The 21332-nt window shown below is 35.0% G+C and overlaps 1 protein-coding gene across 2 annotated transcripts in view; it reads right to left on the reverse strand.

Annotated features, from left to right (window-relative positions):
• The window catches only part of NEK10 (NIMA related kinase 10), a 95352-nt gene that overhangs the window by 2646 nt on the left and 71374 nt on the right, over positions 1 to 21332 (reverse strand). Inside the window, exons 26-32 of one of the 2 annotated variants that reach the window (XM_026057293.1) lie at positions 17719 to 17896; positions 17544 to 17630; positions 10621 to 10669; positions 7739 to 7776; positions 7489 to 7629; positions 4645 to 4745; positions 1419 to 1529 (exon numbers count right to left, since the gene is read on the reverse strand). In XM_026057293.1, the coding sequence (XP_025913078.1) occupies positions 1419 to 1529; positions 4645 to 4745; positions 7489 to 7629; positions 7739 to 7776; positions 10621 to 10669; positions 17544 to 17630; positions 17719 to 17896 (705 nt within the window). Of the gene's footprint in view, positions 1 to 1418; positions 1530 to 4644; positions 4776 to 7488; positions 7630 to 7738; positions 7777 to 10620; positions 10670 to 17543; positions 17631 to 17718; positions 17897 to 21332 lie in introns of both variants that reach the window. The other variant, XM_026057291.1, reaches the window with a different exon arrangement.

Here is a 21332-nt window from a genome sequence, read left to right on the forward strand (position 1 = left end):
ATTTCAAACATCTTCAATTTACTACCATTTACTTTTTAAATAGAGTATTTCTTCCCTTTTCTTCAGTCTTAAGTCTGACAGTTTTGAAGCTAACACAATTTTAGAGTCGATACTATTATAAAGTCATAAATAAAAAGGTTCCTTTATTTCTGGGCGTTTGTAAAATTAAGCTAATTTTTTAATAAACATTTCTTTTACCTTATTTTTGGACACCCATTCCTGGAAACATCCATTCAGTAAATTAATAGAAAACATTTCCTTAGATGTAATGTTATGATTAAAATACAGGAATTGTTTAATGTAAAACCCAGCTTGATTTACAGACAGCAAATTTGCATGAAACTGATGCCTTGGAGGGAGACTACTCATCTTTAAATATCTTTCAAATGCACTACCTATGTAAACACTAAATAGCCACCTTCCATGAAGCTTTAGTGTCTCAGATAAACTATGAAAGTAGACAGAGGATTTAGAAACTGGGGTCACTCCATTCCATAGCAAGCAATTATTTAGAAGATTCTACATTTCAGTGCAAGTTTGGTTAGGCACAGGAAGGACTTGAATTTCCATCTCTTATATCCCAAGTGAATGTTAAAAAATGATCTTTGTCATCAATTTTGGAATACACTAGTATACCTAATAACTGCTTTGTCATCAATTCAAAAGTGAAGTATCTAGGCTTCACAGTTTCCCACAGTACCCAGATGCTGAAGATGTCATTTTCAGATCCTCTGTTGAGCACAGTCCTCTCAGGAGATTTTGAAGAAGGAACATTTAGAAATTCTAATATTAGTTATGAAGAGCTCTTTCTGTGTTGGAAAGTGTCCAACATGTCACTGGAAAACAGGCACGCATGGTTCTTTAGTCTTGCAATTCTTGCAAATCTGCAGTATTTTTAAAGTTATGACACTAAATTGTTGCTGACACACTATTCAACAATTGGACAAGATATTCTATACTCAAGACACTCTGGTCAGTTTAAATGCTTTCATAGTTTGAGTAGGAAGATATTCCAAATCACGAGAAATACTGGCAAGCTAATAAATTAAGAAGAGTTTACATAAATTAAGAAGAGCTTTCATAATCTCTATCAGCCTTTACCACAGAAAGTTACATTTTCCTTCCTCTTTTCTTTCTCTGATGAGATGGATTTTGTGTTGCATATTAGCAGCTAGTCGGGCCTTTCCATTTACAACATATGTTCTAAACATCAAAGACACACTTGAAACAAATCAGTATCAACTGCTTACCTAAGAAGCCTCCATATTTTCCAAATAAACAATGGTTGGAGCATATGCTAAATATTTCCTTTAAAAATTGGAAGCTTACACTTGTATTTTTTTGATATTACTATTGATAGGTTAATTCAAATAGAAGAGAGAAAGTCTGCCATTGATAATAAAATTGGTGTACTGCACCTTTTTCATTTCTGATTTCAGGTTACAAGGATTGCTCTGCTGACTGAAGAGGGACTTCTTGAATCTCTCAATGACTCTCCTTTTCAAGTTGCATAGCAAAGTTGGAGGAAGCTATATGAGACAGAGAAACTGATGTTATCACTGCGCAGTTACATCTCCTATAAAGATCATCTGATCATCAGTACCATTACTGAAAAACGTAGATATACTGCAAAAAAGACACATTGATGTTCAATAGCACAGTGATAAACGACAGCACAAAACCTGATTTAATGGCATATAATAATAATGCTTGTTAGTTTACCCATTCTGTTAGGATTGGCACACCTTATAACTTATTCCCTCTAGTCATGAAGATAAAGGCCATTATATTGAGCCTAATATAGGTAAAACTAGATTTGCCTCCCTAACCAAAGCGATCAAGTGCTAATATTTGGGACATTTCTCTAGGGATGAAGCCCAAGAGAAAACAGCAGGCGCTGCATAGAAAGTTAGGGTAGATTTCATGTTGGCTACTTTGAGTTACTCTGGCTGAAATTAATGGAACTACAAGAGTCTAAGCCCTTCACCAATGCATGTAGAAATTAATGTGAATCTTCCTCATGATTTCAATGAGCTTTCTGAGGACTCTATGTATATCTTAATATAATTCAGACCAGCTCTTTTACCAGAAGTTTCCTATGGGAGGTAATTTACATTTCACTTGTCTATAAACCATATAGCAAATCTGATTTTGTATGCTTTTTCTTCTGCATTTTTGGGTTAAAAATACACATCTCTCTATTGTACTTACAAAAGAAAAGCACACAGAGTATTTTATTGGGTTTTAAAAAGTCATCTACAGGCAGTTCAAAGGAGCTCTCTTCCTTTGTTGTTTGAGATTTTTTTAAATAATTTTTATTCTCCAGCAGTAAATGTAAAGCTTCAGCTCTTGGTCACTGCAGTCATATTGATATTCACATCCGTCATCATTCCAGTTTGATGATCATTCTATGGTATATATTACCATTTGGAACAGGGTCTCCTACTCTGTTTCTGTACAGTTGCTTATACCAGTGATTTTCTATACTGTGATTTCCTACCATTTAGTAAATACTTTACAATCACTTCACTGATGTGAATTCACAAAGTGCCACTCCATTGAACTCAGGAAGCTTTCTGACTACACAAGAAAGGTTTGGCCATTACTGACTCATATTCAAAACACTGCCACAGTACACATTACGAAGAATTTTTCCTTCTGAAAAGAACTACTGTACTCAGACAGCTATAAATCTGGAACAGCAGTACTGGACTCACAGGAACTGCTCCTGATTTGCTGTGGCAAACCTGCGATCAGGCTTAAATCCTAAATGTGAAAGACTTCAGCAGAAAGCTGGTTGTATACAGCTTTCTGTTACAGATAGGTACTACTGTCTCTTCAGGTAGATAATGCCTTACACACATGTTGCAAGCACATGTTGAACGTTCTTGACCTATAAATGAGTAAAAAATGATGCCTTAGGAAAGGCCTGCCATATAGTCTGTAGACTATGTGCCACAGCAATGAACTATGTATGTACTATTGATATACTGGGATACTCTGAAGCAGAGGTGGCAAAGGACGAGTCCCCTGCATGAGAAACTCAGAGTTGCCTTAGGCACTAGTGTTCAGTTTTAGCTTTCGTTTTAATGAAATCAGATGTCAGATCAGGTTAAAAAAAAAAAAAAAAGGCAAGGCCAAAGATTTACATAATGCTTTTTTAAAAGCTTTCTCTTACATTATATTCCACAGATCAGGCTGCCTCTTGTTTCCATGGCAACTGCACTGGAAAGGCTGCTGGCAGCCAAGACCTAGCAGTTAAGAATTCTCCCTTGAAAACTTCAGTTTAGAGTTGTCAGCTAAAGTATGTAATTGAGAGTTTTAGAAAACAGCTATGTATTTTAAAAGAATTTTCTACCTTGGATTTGTAAGAATATAAACAAGTGCAAGAGAAGCATATAGCACACAGTGAACAAGTGCAGGTATGGCTCCTGGCTCCTCTGCCTTCCCTTTCTGAAACCAACCTACATGGAAGCTATCAAAGTTGTTACTATTGGTTAAACAGTCAATTTAGGGTAAGTCTTTGAGTTGTTCTTAGTTCTCAGGTGTCCATGTTACGATAACTGGCACTAATAATAGGCCATCCGAGAAAACTTTCTTCACTGTAAGGGGTAAGCTCGCTAACAAACATCCTGGACATAACAAAAACCTGCTTCATTTCTGTCAGCAGGTGCTAGAACCACTCTGACAATAAAGCCAGTCAATTCCAATGATTTTAAATAAAGATTTTTGTCTTTGTCCCTGATTATTTATTTCCTGTATTACCTGTTTTGATAAGTTTGACAGTTTCAAAAAATTTTAAACAAGACATGGCAGATATACATAAGTTCAGTTGTGCTAATCTATTTTAAAAGAAATGATACAAATGGGGCTCAGCAATCTGAAAGCCCCTGTGGTGATAAACATTGCTTGCCAAGTATAAATTTTTCATTTTGGAAGGTAAAAAGGTGTTTATTTAAAAATAGCAAATTTTGAGAGTAACAATGTCAGCCATCTTCCTGGAGAACAAAAAGGCTTCTGTTACATTTTCAGTTGAGAGCTTAATGCAGATCTATACCAGCTCCATTTCTGCTTTGGAATCAGTATGAAATAACTTTAATTATTTTTCATTATGAAACATTTGAACTTAATTTTAAAATCAGTCTCAAGTTTGAAAAACACCTGTACTGAAGTTTCAAAATATTTAAACTAACATACTCAGGATTTGAACTACTGCACTAGAAATCCTAAGAAATTACTACTATTTACTAATAATAGAAGATATTACTTAGAAATTATTTAGAAATTATTATTATAGAGGAAAGCATTTTATGAGTTTTCCACATAGTAAGTCACTTAAAATATTCATATTACTGGCATGACAGAATGCTGTAAAAATAAGTTATTGTACAATATTTTTCTGAGGTAAGCGAACGGATTTTTTTATATGATTTTTTTTCCTATTATTGCCATCCTCCACATACTAATATTCAAGGTTAGTCTTTATTTAAATGATGTATTTTTAAAACATCCTGCCATCTGCAAAAATGTCAAGTTCTGTTGTTTTTAAAGAACAGTGACTAAATTAGCAGCACTTTGCAGTACCATCATTTTGACAACAGCAAATAACTAAGATAGAATGTCAGAAGCAACAGTAATGCATACTTGAGTGATGAAGATAATTTTGTGGAGCTGAATAAGAATCTGCTGAACAGGGTCACGGATCTGACGCACCTTCCTTTGTGATACAGCAATTCCTGCCGATGCTGTAGATGATAATACTAAAATCAGGAGAGCTCATTTTGTTGCCTGTATATATTAGTAGTATGCACTGGTTACAAACTGTAGACGAATATATTGAATTTTAATGCGTGACTTGTTTTTCCAATAGTGTTGGGAATGAAAAAAGAATAACCTGAAAACTTAAAAGATTAGATAATGTAATTAATGTGTTTCAAAAGAAAATACCTTTCCTGAGTCATGTACACTAAGCTTCTCTATCAAAGAGAGAAGCAGCATTAATGTTCCTTGCTAATCATAAGTTTTCCACATTTATTCATATGTAAAACTGAAGATATTAAAGATATGACAGAAAACTAAAGATATGATAAACAGAATTTAAACTGAACAATTTTTTTCCACATAGACTAACATATACGATATATTTTAAATATTTTATGTTATGAAATAAATCATCTTTTTACCTTTAGGAATTACAATACAATGTCTTATGTGGACAATCTGGAAAACCTTTTTATCAAAATATATTTTCACTTGCCTTATAGTAGCATGTGTGGCTTTATCACAACTAGTTTTTTTTTCCTAGCATCTAGCAACAGCACATTTTGAGAGAAAGTTCAAGATTTTTTGCATGGGAAAATTTCTGGTTTCTGCTCTTTGTCAGAAATTCCTCCCTACCAGAGATCGTTCTATCTAAAGGATGAAATGTATTAATGGAAACTATGCAAAGACCTGTTACAATCATTCCCTATGATCTAAATGAAATCATCGTAAAGTGCATAAGTGGCATTTTTAATGATTAAAATGAAAGAACATCAACGCTAAGCAAAGAGTAATGCTGTGGAAAATGCACACACACTCTTCTGTGTGTTCTCATCCCCCACAAAAGAAAGAATACAGGCAACTGCTCTTTATTACAGACTGTATATTGCTTTCACTTGTAAACTCCATAAAAGTAGTACTGTGGTGACCTGTGAATATAAAGGGACAGCTGATTTTAAAAACTTTTAAGTGCAAAGCTAGTTAGATAATGATAGAAAAATGCATGGGGTTAAGCAAACCACAAATATGAACACAGATTCAATTACCATGTATGAATGCATATAATGAGCTATGCACATTACATACACGCTATATATAATGAAAGTTTTATGTACCTCTTGGGATGTAAATTTGGCCTGTTTCAAGAAAGGGGAAAGACTTGACAAATATATAAATTAAATGTTTTGGCGAGTTTGAAAAGTATTCTGTCTCTCAGCAAATCTCCAGGCATAGCAATTTTCTAAGCATTATCATTTCAGGTAGACTTGTACACTAGACAGCTCAGAAGAGAACGCATTCGTTGACTAAGATGAGAACAAGAAGCTGGAGAACTGACAATAAGAAAATACAGATGCTTTGAGAAAATAATGTTCCTGTGAGTCGTTTCTAATTTCTCCTCTAAAACAGATATTTAAAATAACTTTTCATTTTTTTAAATACTGCATTTGAACATTTCCTTTAGCTGTTGTTAACAACACACACAGTAAGTATGCATACACAAATACACACACAGAGCATGCCTAAGCTTACATTCTAGTACTTATATAATTGTGTATACAAATGTGACCTTTGCTAATAAGCATCAATCATACCCCTATCACAATGACACTGCATTTTGTACTACAAGCTCTAAAGTAAAAAAACAGAGTCAGTTTGGAATTAAAAGGGAAAATAATACATCATGATTTTAGAATTAAAAATATTGCAGTACTTCAAACACTTAGGCTTCCTCATTTCATTTTTATTAAATTATAGTTGATTTTATTTAGATAAGTGTGAAAGACAACAGGATTATTAATTATCATAACAAGGAGCAAAAAAGCTGATTTTTTTATTTCGTTTCATGAAAATTGTAAGTAAGTGTAAATCTAAATCTGTTCCTCTAAAGCTACACTATTATCCTCTGTCTAGCAAATCCACGTGTAGAATGTATATTCTTCTTTGATAAAAGCACTGCAAAGGAAGTCATGCATGAATAAAAGCTACATTTTTCTTTCAGCAAAATAAATTTAATGCCACAACAGTTTTAATCTTTTCACGTACTGCTTTGTGTAAAAATCAGATAAAAGAAAATATACCAGTTAAATGAAAATATTTAGTTCTTGGGATGAAGAATTGACAATCAATGTATATTTCTTCCATGGAACTACTGTCTACAACTTGCCATAAACATCCATTAAATCAGTTAATTATGACCTTGGTCAACAAGACATTTACAAGTCATATACACTGTCAGTCCCAGAGACTAAATATAAACTTATCAGCAGATTGCCACTACAAAACAGTTGGTGTATCACTAAAGAACACTGGTTAACRAAATTATTTTTCCAAGTTGAGTATTAGGCCTGGAAGCTAAACAAAGAGCTTAGGTCCATGTACTGAACTTCTGCTAGCAGCCCTGTCTCTCTCTTAAATACAGTTATCTCTAAACTATGTTTCAGAGGCTAATTTAGATCCATATTCTAAAACTTCCTCATACAGTAACAACTTGAAGATCATAGAGTCTTATGTGTGCATTCACAGCCACCTAAACTTTTTTTTTCAAGTGATCTGGTAACAAGAATGAAAATACCACAGAGAGGGAGAGGAAATCCAAACACCAAAACTAATTAGCCTCCAACCGAACTATTATCATTTTGTCCTGTTGAATTTCCCCATTGACTTCCTTAGCAAGAGGTAGAAGACAGACATTTACAAAGCTGCACTCTGTATCTTGTTAGATAATACCATGATTTTTCAGATTGTGAAGAACTACAGCTGGAAGGCTATGAGACTGCCACCCTGCAACTAACGAATCCTCTGTTTTCTTAATGTGGGCCCCGCACATGAGTGGAGGCACTCTCGAGAGCAAATCAAGATGTTGCAAAGCTGAAGAAATAAAAGAGGAGTATATGCAACAGGAAAATAAGGTTTAAAAATCTGGAAAGAGCTATGTTTATTTTCAGTTAACGTTTGAATGTTGCAACCACAAAATTACCTGGCCGCAGTCTTGATCCCAGGCCTCCAATATAATCTCTATTAGAGAAAAAAAAAAGTAGCAGTCGTTTTAATTGCAATTTGGCTTCAAAGACTGTAGAAGAAGTAAATGTTCCTTAACTCCTTCTCATGTTTTCTCTAAAGGAAGTCTGTCCAAACTCATCAATTTTTGATTGTGCAGTCAGCATCTGCTGTGGCACAGCTCCCATCAATATTTTAAAGGGATTCAAATAAATAAATAAACCAACACATATGAGAAAACATGTATATAAGTACTTCTGATCATCACAACAGGGAGAAGAAAGTCCTAGCTCTAAGGTGAAGAACAGGAGAAACACGTAAGAACAAACTGCACTCGACCATTCTTAAGTGCAGGCACATTTTCAGTCAGGTCCAAACAACATGGTCACAAAAATGCAAATATTTTTGGATGAAAAGAATTCTTAAGTTTAAAAGGCCTCTTATAAGCCATCTAAAGGCTGGCTGACTCTACATATCCAAAATGGCATGACTTTTACTTAAAAATAAAAGTAGACTTTATTCCTTTCCTTTCTGAGTTTTTAGCCCAGAAGGTGCGAAAACAATAGACAGGCTTTTGGTATTTAAACTCTCATTAATCCACTAGATTACACATTATTTTTCATTTGAATGTGTTTAAGTACATTTCAGTTAACCCATTTTATGGATGGAAAGCATAAAGAACAAAACAATTATTGTCTAGTGGACAAAAACAGGAGAAATAATACATACAGTAGTAGTAAAACAAAAATAATCATAATAATTAATATTACTACATCACCAGCACAGCAATATCTAGATAGCAAAAAATATAGGCCTGGATGTTTCAGTGCTCTGTACTCAACACAAATAATGTCCCAACCTGCAGATTTCACTAGCTGAGATAAGCCACAATAAATGGGTACAAAATGATGAGGAACCGAAAGAACCAATATGGCTCAATACTATCTCCTACTGTATGGTAGCCTCAGTAGTCCTAGCATCTCAACAATTTCTATACTTTTGAGGCAGCAAGGAAAATGGCAGTTTCAGGAGGGTTATGAAGAAGGACAAGGAGTTAGTTTTGCTGATGGTTGCATGAGGGGCAGAGATGTGCTGGCTTCAACACCTGAGCATTAGGAGGCTGCCATTACTGACTCAGGACTGTGGCTGGAAAGTGACAGACTGGATGGTGATACACCAAGAAGAATTTTGAAAGCAAAAATAAGACTGTGTTTTAAAGGGCCAGAAAAAGCACAACCAGTAGAAGGGTGCACAAAGAAAATGGCAGGGTTGAAGGTATGGCTACAGAAATGTTCCTTGCAGCAGTGCTCTGAACGGGCATTTCAGGGACTAGGATGCATTTAGCAAAGCCAGAGAAGATGCTGCATACATGATAGCCCTGTGAACCTGAGCAAGAGTTTTAACTGTGTATATTGATAGGAAAGGCTATATTCTAGAGATGCCAGCCAGAAAAAATCTGCCACAGTTAGACACATCCTGGATGCAAGGTCTTAGATGTGCAAGTAAAAGTGGATGCTCAGATCTCAAGGTATCTGTCAGGGTGGGTATTATCTTCTACAATGATCAAAACAGAAGACAATGGGTAGGACTTCGGCTACAGGCAATTATGACTTTTGTTTCAGTTGTGTAGAACTTAACTGTACAGTCACACAGCCATAAAGATACCTTAGACAGAAAAGCCAAAATTTAATATAGACAGAAGACAACACATCTGGCCTATAGAGCTAAATTCATGATTTTAATCAAAGGTAAATAAGTAGATGAATTTGTACATGTGAAGATAAGATAAAGAAGAAAAAAGAAGACAATCAGTAATAAAGCTACATACAACATCCAGAGGAAATTAGAAGGACAGATAAACTAATATCCTTCAAAATGGTGCTTAAGAATAGTTTCTTAAGAAGGAGAATCAGAAAAAGGACAAGTCAAAAGACCCTATAATTTCAAGAAGATGAAGAGAATGCCAATGGTAAATAGCAGGTCAAGAAAATAAAGTACTATGATTTGGAAGAGTTCATTTAAAAGTTTAGTAAGAGTTGTTTCAGGTATATTCCTTGAGTAAAAGCTAAATCAAAACAGAATCTGCAGAGAAACAGGGGAGATGAATCAAGGCAGTTAATATAAATACTCTCCTAATTAAGTTACAGGTGAGAGGGAGGAAAAATTTGATCTGAAGCCAGATGGAATCCAGGACAATTTTTGTTTTTTACATAGGAAAGAAAACCAGGAATGAAGATATAAAAAAGAAGAGAGAGTCTATGAATAAGAGTGAGGCCAAAGACAGAAAAAATAACAGGTGGTAAAGAATGTGTTAGACGCACATCTGAAATAATGACAGAAGAAAAAGGAAAGCACTTTAGAAGGAGAATGAGGATGGCGATGTCATATTTTATGTTTTGTTTCCTTTTTGGAAGAAATGAGCAGGACTTCAGAATTCCTAAAATAGATATCTAAGTTTATGTAGGAGGTCTAGAGCAGTTCAAAGGGATAAGATATTCTGTACTATCAAATATACAAACCTATTTTTCTATGGAAAAATAACTGCTTAAAAATGCAAAAATAGAATTAGCTTACCGACTTACGTCAGTTTAATCTTATGTAACAGGGCTCACTTTTAAAACTATATCAGTTTGACATCAATCCTTAAATTATACTTATAAAGCTTCTGCATGAAGACACTCTCAAAGAATATCCTCAAGCAGACTGATTGACACAGGCTGAGACAAAATGAAGTTGTAAAGACAAGTAAGGAAATTCCACAAGTGTTTCATGCAGGCAGTCTTGCAACTGTTCCATCCACAGGAATTGACCATAATGATGGTCATTTATAGAATCTATATTAAAATCACAAATCATACATACCTAATCTGAGGCTGTCTTTCAGAAGCACTAAAACTTGGTTTAATTATGCCTGAAACAAAGGCACAAGTGTTATAAATCTCTACATTAAAAATATGATATACATACATCCTAGTAATCTCAATTTCCCATACATGGTGTCAAAATAATTTTTAAAAAGCAGTAGTAAATATAAACTTATAAACGTGAGCACTCAAAAGTACATTTGAAAGTGGTGTTGCTAGCTGATGTGTTGAAGATTTGCTTGCATCTTAACTAAAGTCTCAACCATGCACAAAGTTTTATTATATACTTTCAGAATTTCACAGAAACTAACATAACATGATGACCTAATGTCCACAGAAGATGTATCTGGATTAGCACTGAAATAACTACTTTAGTTACTACTACCAATGTAACCACAACAATGTCCTCAGCTGGATAAAAAGTCCACACAGAGGATTTTTGCTGCCTGATCTAAACCCTGTTGTGTCACAGCTTTACTGCCATCATTTGAATTAGCTAGTTATTTAAACTACTACATCTTTAATATCTTACTTCTTAAATAATCTCACCGATTTTAAGACCTAGAAGACAGGTGTATGACCACTTCTTAGTCAAACATCCAATCAGCAATAAAACTAACCTAGGCATTTATGACATTTATTGCATAGTGCCACAAAATGTGAAGAAGGAGTGGTAAAAACATGAAGAAGGAGTGTCATAAAACATTCCTGTAAAACCATTCCTTTGCCAATAATTTTTCCTCATATATAAGACCACTATCTCCTACAAATGGTATCTTACTTTATGCAATAAGGAATGAATGTATGCTTAAATCAAAAGATATTTTACCTAATTGAAGGTCTGAGCAGTAAAACTGGGAAATTCTCCAACATTTTTCCTATACAACTAATACTTTTTGATACGATACCCTGCATCTCTGTCTACACGAGGTGTTTTTCCACACCAGTAACATCACAGCATTATCATAAAACAAGACCAGATGCATCTAATCACCTAAAAACTAGCGAGGAAAAAAAGATTATATGCCACACTTACACTAATTCTCCCACTGTTGGTATAGTTACAATAGTTACATTAGTCCTAGAGCAACAGTGGAGGAATTTCAGAGACAGTCCAGCCTTCAGTCTTTTGGAAAACATTAAATCTTTGCTTTGTGTTCAAACATACTTCTAATTGTGCACTGAAATATAGTGCCTCTATTTTTTCTACTTTTTAGAGATTCTCTGACTTGAATGAAAGGATCCTGAAGAAGGGTGGCATTAGCCACATTAAAGTCACTTAGAAAACTAAAGGAAATGATATATCTTTTATTTAAGCCAAACCTGTCTAAAGAAAGAGAGAAAGGGGGAGAAGGAGGGAAAGAGTGAAAGAGGGAAAGAGAGAGCAAGGGAAAGAGAAAGAGAGCACGTGAGAGGGAGAGCACAAAGAAATAATGCTTCTATATTTTATTCCTTGCTAGTGTTCTGCTTAGCAAAAAAGACACTTACGCTCTTGTAGCCAAAAAGAAGGTTGGATATGAGTCTTTGATTTATGGAATAACAAACAAGCTAGTCTGTTATACAAGTAGATACTTCAAATAACTTTAACACCAAGGTATAGGAGAGTGTCCACTGTCTATAAAGCAAAGAAGCACTTTTGTAAAGAAAAATTATGACTGTGTTTATCCAGGTAAGAAATACTTGACCTGTTTAGGATGCAGACACAGTAATACAAATACAAAAGTAGAAGCTCTGGCCAAACCTGAATCATGTTACTTGGGATAAGAATTTTGAGTTACAACCTCAGGCACTCTGTTATAACAAAGAATATAATCTGTTTATGGAATATATGGGAGAAAAAAATCTGTAACCAAAAGCACTTGGCTAGAAAGCTAAGTTTGAACACAGCTGTTTGCTAGAATTTTAAAAACAGCTACTCCTCTTCAAGTATGTATTTACTAAATTGGATCTGAAATACTATAACCTTTGGCTGTTTCAAATAAATGGTTTCTCTATCAGGAAAGGGCTCATACCCAAATTTTCTTGATCGGTTAGAAGATGACTCACCACATTTGACTTGCAAATCTGCTTGCTTATGAGTATATTTACAACTGCATAATATTTCACACCAAAGAGTCTGTCTCACCAGTCACTGTACATGGCAGAGATGTAATAAGGGTTATTTTCTGACTCATATGACAAGATTAGGAAAATACTTATTAATTCTAAGAAAACAGAAATCATGATGCAGAGCTTCACTAAACAATGGCCAACACCCTTTGGCCCCCTTTTTATAGCTTATTATTATGTTAGAGACCCACTGAGTAATACAACTGAGACAGGAGTCTCTTTATATTAGACGTTGTGAAAACACTTCATAATAATTTCTTCAATAACTAAGCACGAGGAGACTCAGACATCTAAAAATCATCGTAACAAACAAAATGTATATACACACACACATTGAACACTAATGACACTAGCTATAATCATTAGTCTTTTATGTAAGAGATATTCTAATCATACAAAGCCAGATAGACAATAAGAAAGAACACAGATGCACAGGAGAGTTAACTAACATAAGTCATGGAGCATATAGTTCATCCTGATGCTCAGCCCAGGGTGTTACCTGGACTACATTTCCTTTTACCATGCTTACTCCTTTGATACGAATGGGAAGAGCAAAGCAACTTATGCTTGCTTCAAATGTCTTGCTAGAGGCAATTTGTCTGTTCAAGATAATCTCTTGGAAAATGAAATATAAGTGATCCATGTCTTTTTGGTTGTGTGCCCACCCCTGTTGGAGAACGAGAGACCAGTGCTAAGGCTTTTGATACTCATGACCCTCCCTACTCTGAAAATGTGTATGCAGACTCTTTAAGGACATTAAAAAAAAAAAAAGTCAAATGAGGCACCAGAAAATTTTCTATGATTGCTATTTTGGTCTTTAATAGCTGATGTAGTTAAGTAAATTCTAGGGCTTTAACTTCACAACATGCATTGACATCAGTGCAAATCATACAAATCCATTCTAATATACAGTTTAGTATTTTTCTCTTGCAGGCATCTAACCAGCTGCCTATCTATGTTCACACCATGTAATTTCAAGAAAAGAGCTTATAACATGATATGAGTTCAGAAGAACTTGGGAAGATGGATAGTTTTGCTTTGGCTTTTACTCCAGTGGTATCTAAAAAACCTCTGAAAGCCTTCTCAGGTTTAATCAGACTGATAGGAAAATTGAATCAAGGTTTCATATTAACAGAAAACTTAAATCAATGTCCCTGAGTGAAACGGAAGCAATGGCAGTGGGTTTTTTTGAATTATGGCTCAAAGATCTTGTCAGGAGAAAGGTCAAATTGCCTTTATTTATATGAAATACTCCTAGTAAGCTGCCCTTTAAATCACTGTAAATTAGAATGGACAGCACCAACCATGCTAATAAAGCTGGTTTGCAGAGCAAACAGGATTCAATTCTTTGTTCATTACAAAGTTACGTACAATGTTACGTACAGCAACAGAAGTTGCAATAAACATAGTTTAAGCTTAAGTGAGGCATACAGGAAAGCCAGATCTTAGCCGATCTTATTCTAGCTGATCTCTTCAACAATCAAAGCCTAGTCTCAGAAAATAGAGATCCAGAAGGATGCTGCCATAATCACCTTCTGGCCCCATTAGACTCAAGGTCTCAAGAGAAATCTGGATTTAGACAAAGGCAGTCTGTGAGAAACAAGCCAACAAAAAACTTTAAGATCTCTAAAACTCTCCACAGGCAGCTCATTGTGCAAATAACGAGCTTCTTGAGGCAATAATTATATTGAATAAATTTCCTAAGCAGTCCCTAGCAATCTGAAGAACCATATATAGCAGATGCAAGCAGCTCTTACCCTTAAGACTTACCAAACTATCTAAGTCTTACTTAAAGAAGCAGTATCCTTCTCAGATCATCAAACCCACCACAGAATACCACTGTTCTGAATGAAAACTGTTATCACAGAACTTGCAAGATAAAAGGTAGCTGTCTGTAATTAAACTCAAATTTTGAATGAAACTACTCGCTCCAGACAGCAGGCACTGCATTATCTCATAGCACAGCAAGTGACTTCACAGTAGGCAATCTCCACAGCAGAGGAGGTAATTTGTCATGTTGATGACATGAAGGAAAATTTGTTGTTAAACTTCTTCCTTTTTCCTTTATTATTTTCTGTCCCTGATTCTGACTCTGAAGCTTAGGGGGCAATAAAATCGTTAAGCCCTGCATATGGCAGGTCAAAATCCATCTGTTCCACCTTCATACTCTCTGTATCATTCATTAAGCTTTTGATAGTGCATACATATTAGAATGGTTCATGTGCCTTGCATTTAAAGCATTGAATGTAGGCATCGTACAAAAATAAATTTGTATTTTTGCATAAGTATTAGCTGAAGCAGTTACCTCTAGTAGAAAGGCTGTTAATTAATATCAGTGCAGATATCACATGCAGAACCTTGCTCTTGTAGAATTAATGAAGTCTAGACTATTTTTTTAAGCAAGATAATTTCAAGCAGCACGAACAACTATTCCAGAATCTACATATCCTGCACTGGCAGTCCTAAGAGTTGTTAAAAGAGTTGGTCTTGAAGAACTATATTGGCTAGACTAAGAACCATACTCCTTTTCTTAAAACAGAATTAAAAAGCATAGGGTATGTAAAATTATTAAAAATATTATGGCAATTAGTGGACTATATGAAGCTAACCACTACTACACTGTCACTTACCTGCATACCAGCTTCTGTGCCATTGAACAACACAGCATATCACACCTTTTTTACAAAATACCACTCAAGCTTTAAATATGATATTTTTCTACACTCATAGATCATATTTTCTCTGAAAGGGATGTTATGATGGCAACATGAACAGACAAGCCCTTTTAAGACCCTGATCAATACACCCATAATTGAAACGCAAATTTTCATGTTAGCTGTTTCCGAGATAATGAGATGAAAGCTGGTCATATTTTCCCTGTCATGTTGACATGCTCAACAGAACCATGGCTGATACTTCATACAGTGTTAGTCATTTATTAGCAATGAATGGAGCATAATCCAAGCAATACCCAAGAACTCATAGTAATTTTTTAAAAAGTTATCTTTTCTTTTTCCCTGAAAAGAAGAAAAATTTGCCAACATTAATTACAACTGATATGGAGCACTAACTTCAGCATTAAACAGAAACTACATGTGATCTATGAATGTATGACTGCACAATTATTTTTTTTGGAAAAGCAACACTGCAGTATCTACACCAACTAAACTGTATGCTGGGAGGAAAATGTGCAACCATTTCTGGAAATGCTGATTAAAGTTCATGGGATTAATAGGAACTGATTAGATCTTTCTAGTTACAACATTTTATTTTATTAAATCAATGGAAATCTGGAAAGAAAATATTTAACTACTAGCAAAAGATGATTTTTGTTGATGTCCAAATCTTAACAAAGAAAAATGAACAACAAGGAAATCATCACCAAGAATGCTTTTGGGGTGGGAAATTATTATCCACAAAAATATTTTAATTGTCTCTGTATGATGCTGAACTAGCCCAAAAGAATTCAATTTCTGGAGGACATGCAATGTGTTATTCTTTAATATAAATACCAAAACAGAACAGCTTCTCTGTAGGCTGCTGTTCCACAAGGGGCTCTTTCTATGCAACCTCTTCCTTGTATCAGACTGTGCTTCCCTGTATCCTGTAGCCTTCTCCTGCCACTCTCTTAGTACTTTACAAGAAAAGCTTGGTAATAATTCAGGGCTGGCTAGTCACAGGTCCTCTGGCCTTCATAATGGTAAGCTATCCATTTACAATTAGTAGATGATATTAATGGACTTTAAGGAGAAATATTGAATCATTTATTTGCCCTGCACTAAGGCTAGACAGTGCAATTAAAACCAGTCATATTTCTTTGGTACCTGGGCCAAGATCTGAAGTAAATGCAGCTAGCAAATAGCAATACAAACAGAGAAAACTGCTATTCTATGTTTTTTGAAGCCTGGGATCTTGTAACACTAAAATTTGTTGATCTTCAGACAGCTACATTTCTTTCACCTTTTAAAAGGACCACATGCTTTTAGAAGCATTCACAAATCATCTGTCAGAACTTCATGGGATGAATGGAAGTCTCAAATTTTGCTTGGCTCTAATATCAGTCTTTTTCTAACACTGAATGTCCTTAGATTCTCTTCTAATCTAATCAGAAACCCATCCCATTTAACAGGCAGATCGCAGTGTATCACATTTCAACAGGTAGCTCACAGTGGTTAACAGGCATTTCACACCTCTGCGATTTTCAGATTTAGAATGTAATCCAAAAAAAAAAACCCTATCAACACAGCTGATGCCTTCCTACCTGATTAGCATAAATAACTAAAGGCAGACTGAATGCTGTATTTTATCATACACTCCCTTTCTAATTCAAATCTAATCATCAGGCACTCCTTCGATTCCATTCAATCAACTCATCTACACAGCTAAAGCTTACCTCTTTCCAGTTTCTTCATTACACCCTCTTACACAGGCCTCCATTTATTCATATGTACAGCATCACTACTCCTGAGGCAAAAGTTTTCACACCTTCCTCCTCCTGTCTCTTATTAATATTGGTTACCTTATTCCACAAAACTAAAAACACCTTTTTTGTCAGGTTGCCCAGTAACATTCAGGTTGCTCTAGCCATTGCTTCAAAATATAGGGACAAGCCACACAAAGAAAACGTGATGAAAAATGCACTACACTGGAAGATTGGTACCATCAAGGCACAGTTAGTTTAGTTTTCTTTTACTTAGGACCCACAACATATGATGAACTTGCAATTAATCATAACATACCCTAATATTTTAGAATAAACAGCCACTTTACTGTCAGAAACCACTGAACTCCCTCACTTTTAAGGAAACTTACCAAAAGCAGACTCTTTCAAAGGACTTGAACTGGAGTTGCTTGAGTTGTCTGATATGTCCAGCTCATCATCTAATTCAGAGAACATATCTGCACACAAAAATCAAAGCAAAGAAGCTTGTAATCCACCTCTGAGCAGCATAAGAGTACTCTTGATGCTTCTTTTGCTAATGACTACCTTTCTCAGAGTTGTCTAAAATGTTGTCATCCTCTGTCAGAACTTCATATGTTCTGTCATCTTTTCCACACACAGATTGACAGCTTTCAGCTGGGAGGTCAGTTTTTTCTGAAAATTCACATTTGCAACTGGCTGTTCCACTGCTGTTGCTATGAAGACTTGACTTCTCATAATGTTCCTGACAACAAAGAACAAACAGAAAATGTTATATTTCCTTATGCCCTGTTCTTATCCTGTGCTCATTAGATAACCTGCAAATGAAAGATTCATTTGTGTATACACACACGTAAACATATAGAAATTGACTTTTAGTTCCCAATTAACTGTTAGTCCTGGACTACGTGGTATCAGGTCCAGCCACTGATTCTAAATTTAGAGTAAAAACTTTCAAACTCTTTATCTAAACAAATTATTTCTAGCCTTTATGTAAAAAGCATCTTTGTTCTTGATGAAGGTCTTTTTCACAATATGTACTGAAAATGAAAAAAAGAAGACAAGTGCCAGACCACAAAGGAATAGGGAACAAAACAAAAATTAAAGACTGGACAAAGACATAATTAACAGCGGACAAGAGTTCTGGGCAACACAACAATCAACATATTAGTAAAATATGAAGCAAACTTGATGTGATGTGATGCCAGAGAGATTCCCTGAGGCTGAGCTGACCAAATGCTGACTGGCTTTACCAAAACACAGCTAAGAAAACCAAAACATGGAACATAAATTATTTGGCTGTCTCAAGCCTCTCATTTAAGTGCTGAATCTTGTCTGTAGCAAGTGACTCTTTAATGAGCATAAAATTCTGCCTCTCCTGCTATTGCTGTTTATACCTTTTCTAGAAAGAATAAAGATCCCTGATCCTTGTTATGCCTCTATTCTAACGAAACATATTTTGAAGGCAGACTGGTTTTATGATCTCTTTATATATTGTTCCAGATCGTTTCATATTATTGCTGTTGCACATAAATAAATTCATTCTTTGTTTTACTGTATCTTGTCAAAGTAAAGTGTGATAAAAGCGAACAGGAGATAAATCATACAAACATATCAGATTAATGTTAAAATAATTTCAGAGGATAATACATTCCARAATACTTATATTCTTTTAACAGGTATGTCAAAGACTATTCGGCCTGTAACTAAGACACTGTTCTTCCTCAGTCCAGGTACTGGACTGAGCCTATGTCAAAGCTGTTAAAATAGCAGTGACTGCACTGTAGCATAATATGGCAAGCTCTATGGGCATGTTTTTCTGTGCACTAAACAGTTAGGGCACAGTTATTGAAGATAACTAATCCCCTGTTCAAAGCCAAAGAAAGCAAAGCAAAAGAAGAGCAGAATCAAACTGTAGATAAGATCTCCTCTCAGCCTTCTCTTCTCCAGGCTAAACAGGCCCAGCTCTCTCAGTCTTTCCTCATAAGAGAGATGCTCCAAAMCCCTAATCATCTTTGTAGCCCTTCGCTGGACTTGCTCCAGTAGTGCCACATCCCTCTTGTACTGTACTGACAGTATATTCAAAACCTAGAACTTCTTTCAACACTGCCAAAACTAAACCTCACACTCAAATGACTAATTTGTTAACAGTAACTTGTAAACCAGGTGGGGCTAAGAAAAAAAAAAAAAAGACTGCTATTACCAATTGGTGTCAGATCTAACTACCACATCAAGAAAGGAAAGCTGCCTGAAATACGTGAACTGAGTTCTGTGGACCTCATGACAGGAATACTCATCAGACCTGCCATAGAAACTGTTCAGAGGTTAGGGAAATGTATCCAAAAGCAGCTTATAAATCTGTAATGTCTATACATAAAATCTGGTTCATTTACATAACATATGAATACAGAGAACTACAGTATCTCATTATTAATCTGAAAGAGAGTAATATAAATTTATTGTGACATATTTAGCCCCACCTAGACAATAGCTAATAATTTTCAAGAACTAGATTATAAACCATTGCTTCTTTTTTGGAAATACCTGGAGGATGCCTGACTGATTTAGAAGGATAAAAGTATGTTGACTGGAGGAGGCTGGGATGTAAGTTCAAGACCACTTCTGCCCAACTTTGGATTGGGACCAGCAGGACCTAAAAAGAATACTGTTTTGTGACCAGAGAGTGGAGAAGCTATTCTCCAACACCTTAAAACAATCATTTCCATATCCATGGAGAGACTTCTTTCTGATAGGTAGAAAGACAGATACATATCCTTTGAATAAATATATTAAACAGTGAGATATGAAAAACATTGCAAACATTTAAACATGAGTTAGATGGATATAACTGATTCATTTAAACTGAGCTCACAGCTGATTCTAAAGTCCAGTATTTTACAAATCTTTCTGGAGACTTCCTCAGTTGATCCAGCTTATTTTCACATTGTCATAATCAGCCAGTGCCTCGGTTTCCTCATAGGTCAGACTGTTCACTGCCTCTGTTAAAACAAACTCTGCCTTCTGGTGTAAGCAAACACAGTTCTAAAGGAAATCTAAGAGAAAAAAATCCCTGTGCAAAAATCTTCTCATTAAGAGCCACTTAAACTTTTTTTTCCAGGATTCATCTTTCTTTATGACTGAGCAAACGCATCTGTGGCAACACAGAAATCTGTGTTCCAACTGAAAAGAAAAGTCTCTGTCTAAGAGCTGAGATGCTTCATCCATATTCTATACACTTTCACTGTCTCTGTCTTCACTGGTCACCATTATCACTGTAAAATCAGAGGTACTTTATTTTTAGATGGGTGAAATCGGTACTGTAAATTGGTCTTTTCTATTTCCATCAAGAATCTAATCTTTTACAAATCAAAACTCACACTGTTGAAAAATAAAAAGTAGGTTTAATTAAAATACAGATATTGATCTTGTGTTTAGGTCTGTTTTGCCATATTTTAGTCCAAAAGAATTAATTTTTCTCTAAGAAATACAGAGCTCTGTAATGGTATTTGGAAACAGTGTTTAATTAATCTTCTTTATTAGAGACAAGTAATTACAGTACTATACTAGTCAATTGAATTTCTTTTCCCAGAAAAAAAAAAAAACATAAGTACTTTCACTACTAATAAACTATTTGAAAAAAAACTAGAAGATAGCAATGAGTAACAGCTAACATGAACTTGCAAGGAGCAAAACATACTAAACCAACTTACTTCTTTCTGTAACATGGTAATAGCTTTTGTGCACTAGGAACAAGTGGATGTCATATATATTGGTTTCAGTAATTAGTGACTTTTGAGGATGTTTCTCATGACATCTTATAAGAAAGCTAGGGAAAAAGACAATAAAATCACAATACAGTTGGCTGTACAACTGACTGGAAAAATTGTACTCAAATTGATAACTACTTTAAGCCTTTGTTAAACTAAAAATAGGTAGTGAGTACAGTTTTGAAGGATACTTTCTGGCCTTGGTCCAAAACCGTTCAATGAATTCCAATGATAATTTACCTAATGAAATAGATCAAATGTTTAGTGAATTTGCATATACTGAGATACATGCATATCATATATCATATTACAGTATATGTATCATACACAAAGTTGTGTAAATACAAGTGGTAATGGATTTAGAAAATTGCTTTGACAAACTGGAGAAACTGAAAAAAATGAAGAAGTTTAGCA

Source organism: Apteryx rowi, unplaced genomic scaffold (assembly GCF_003343035.1).
Source record: "Apteryx rowi isolate R43461 unplaced genomic scaffold, aptRow1 scaffold_138, whole genome shotgun sequence".
In the NCBI taxonomy this organism is placed as follows: domain Eukaryota; kingdom Metazoa; phylum Chordata; class Aves; order Apterygiformes; family Apterygidae; genus Apteryx; species Apteryx rowi.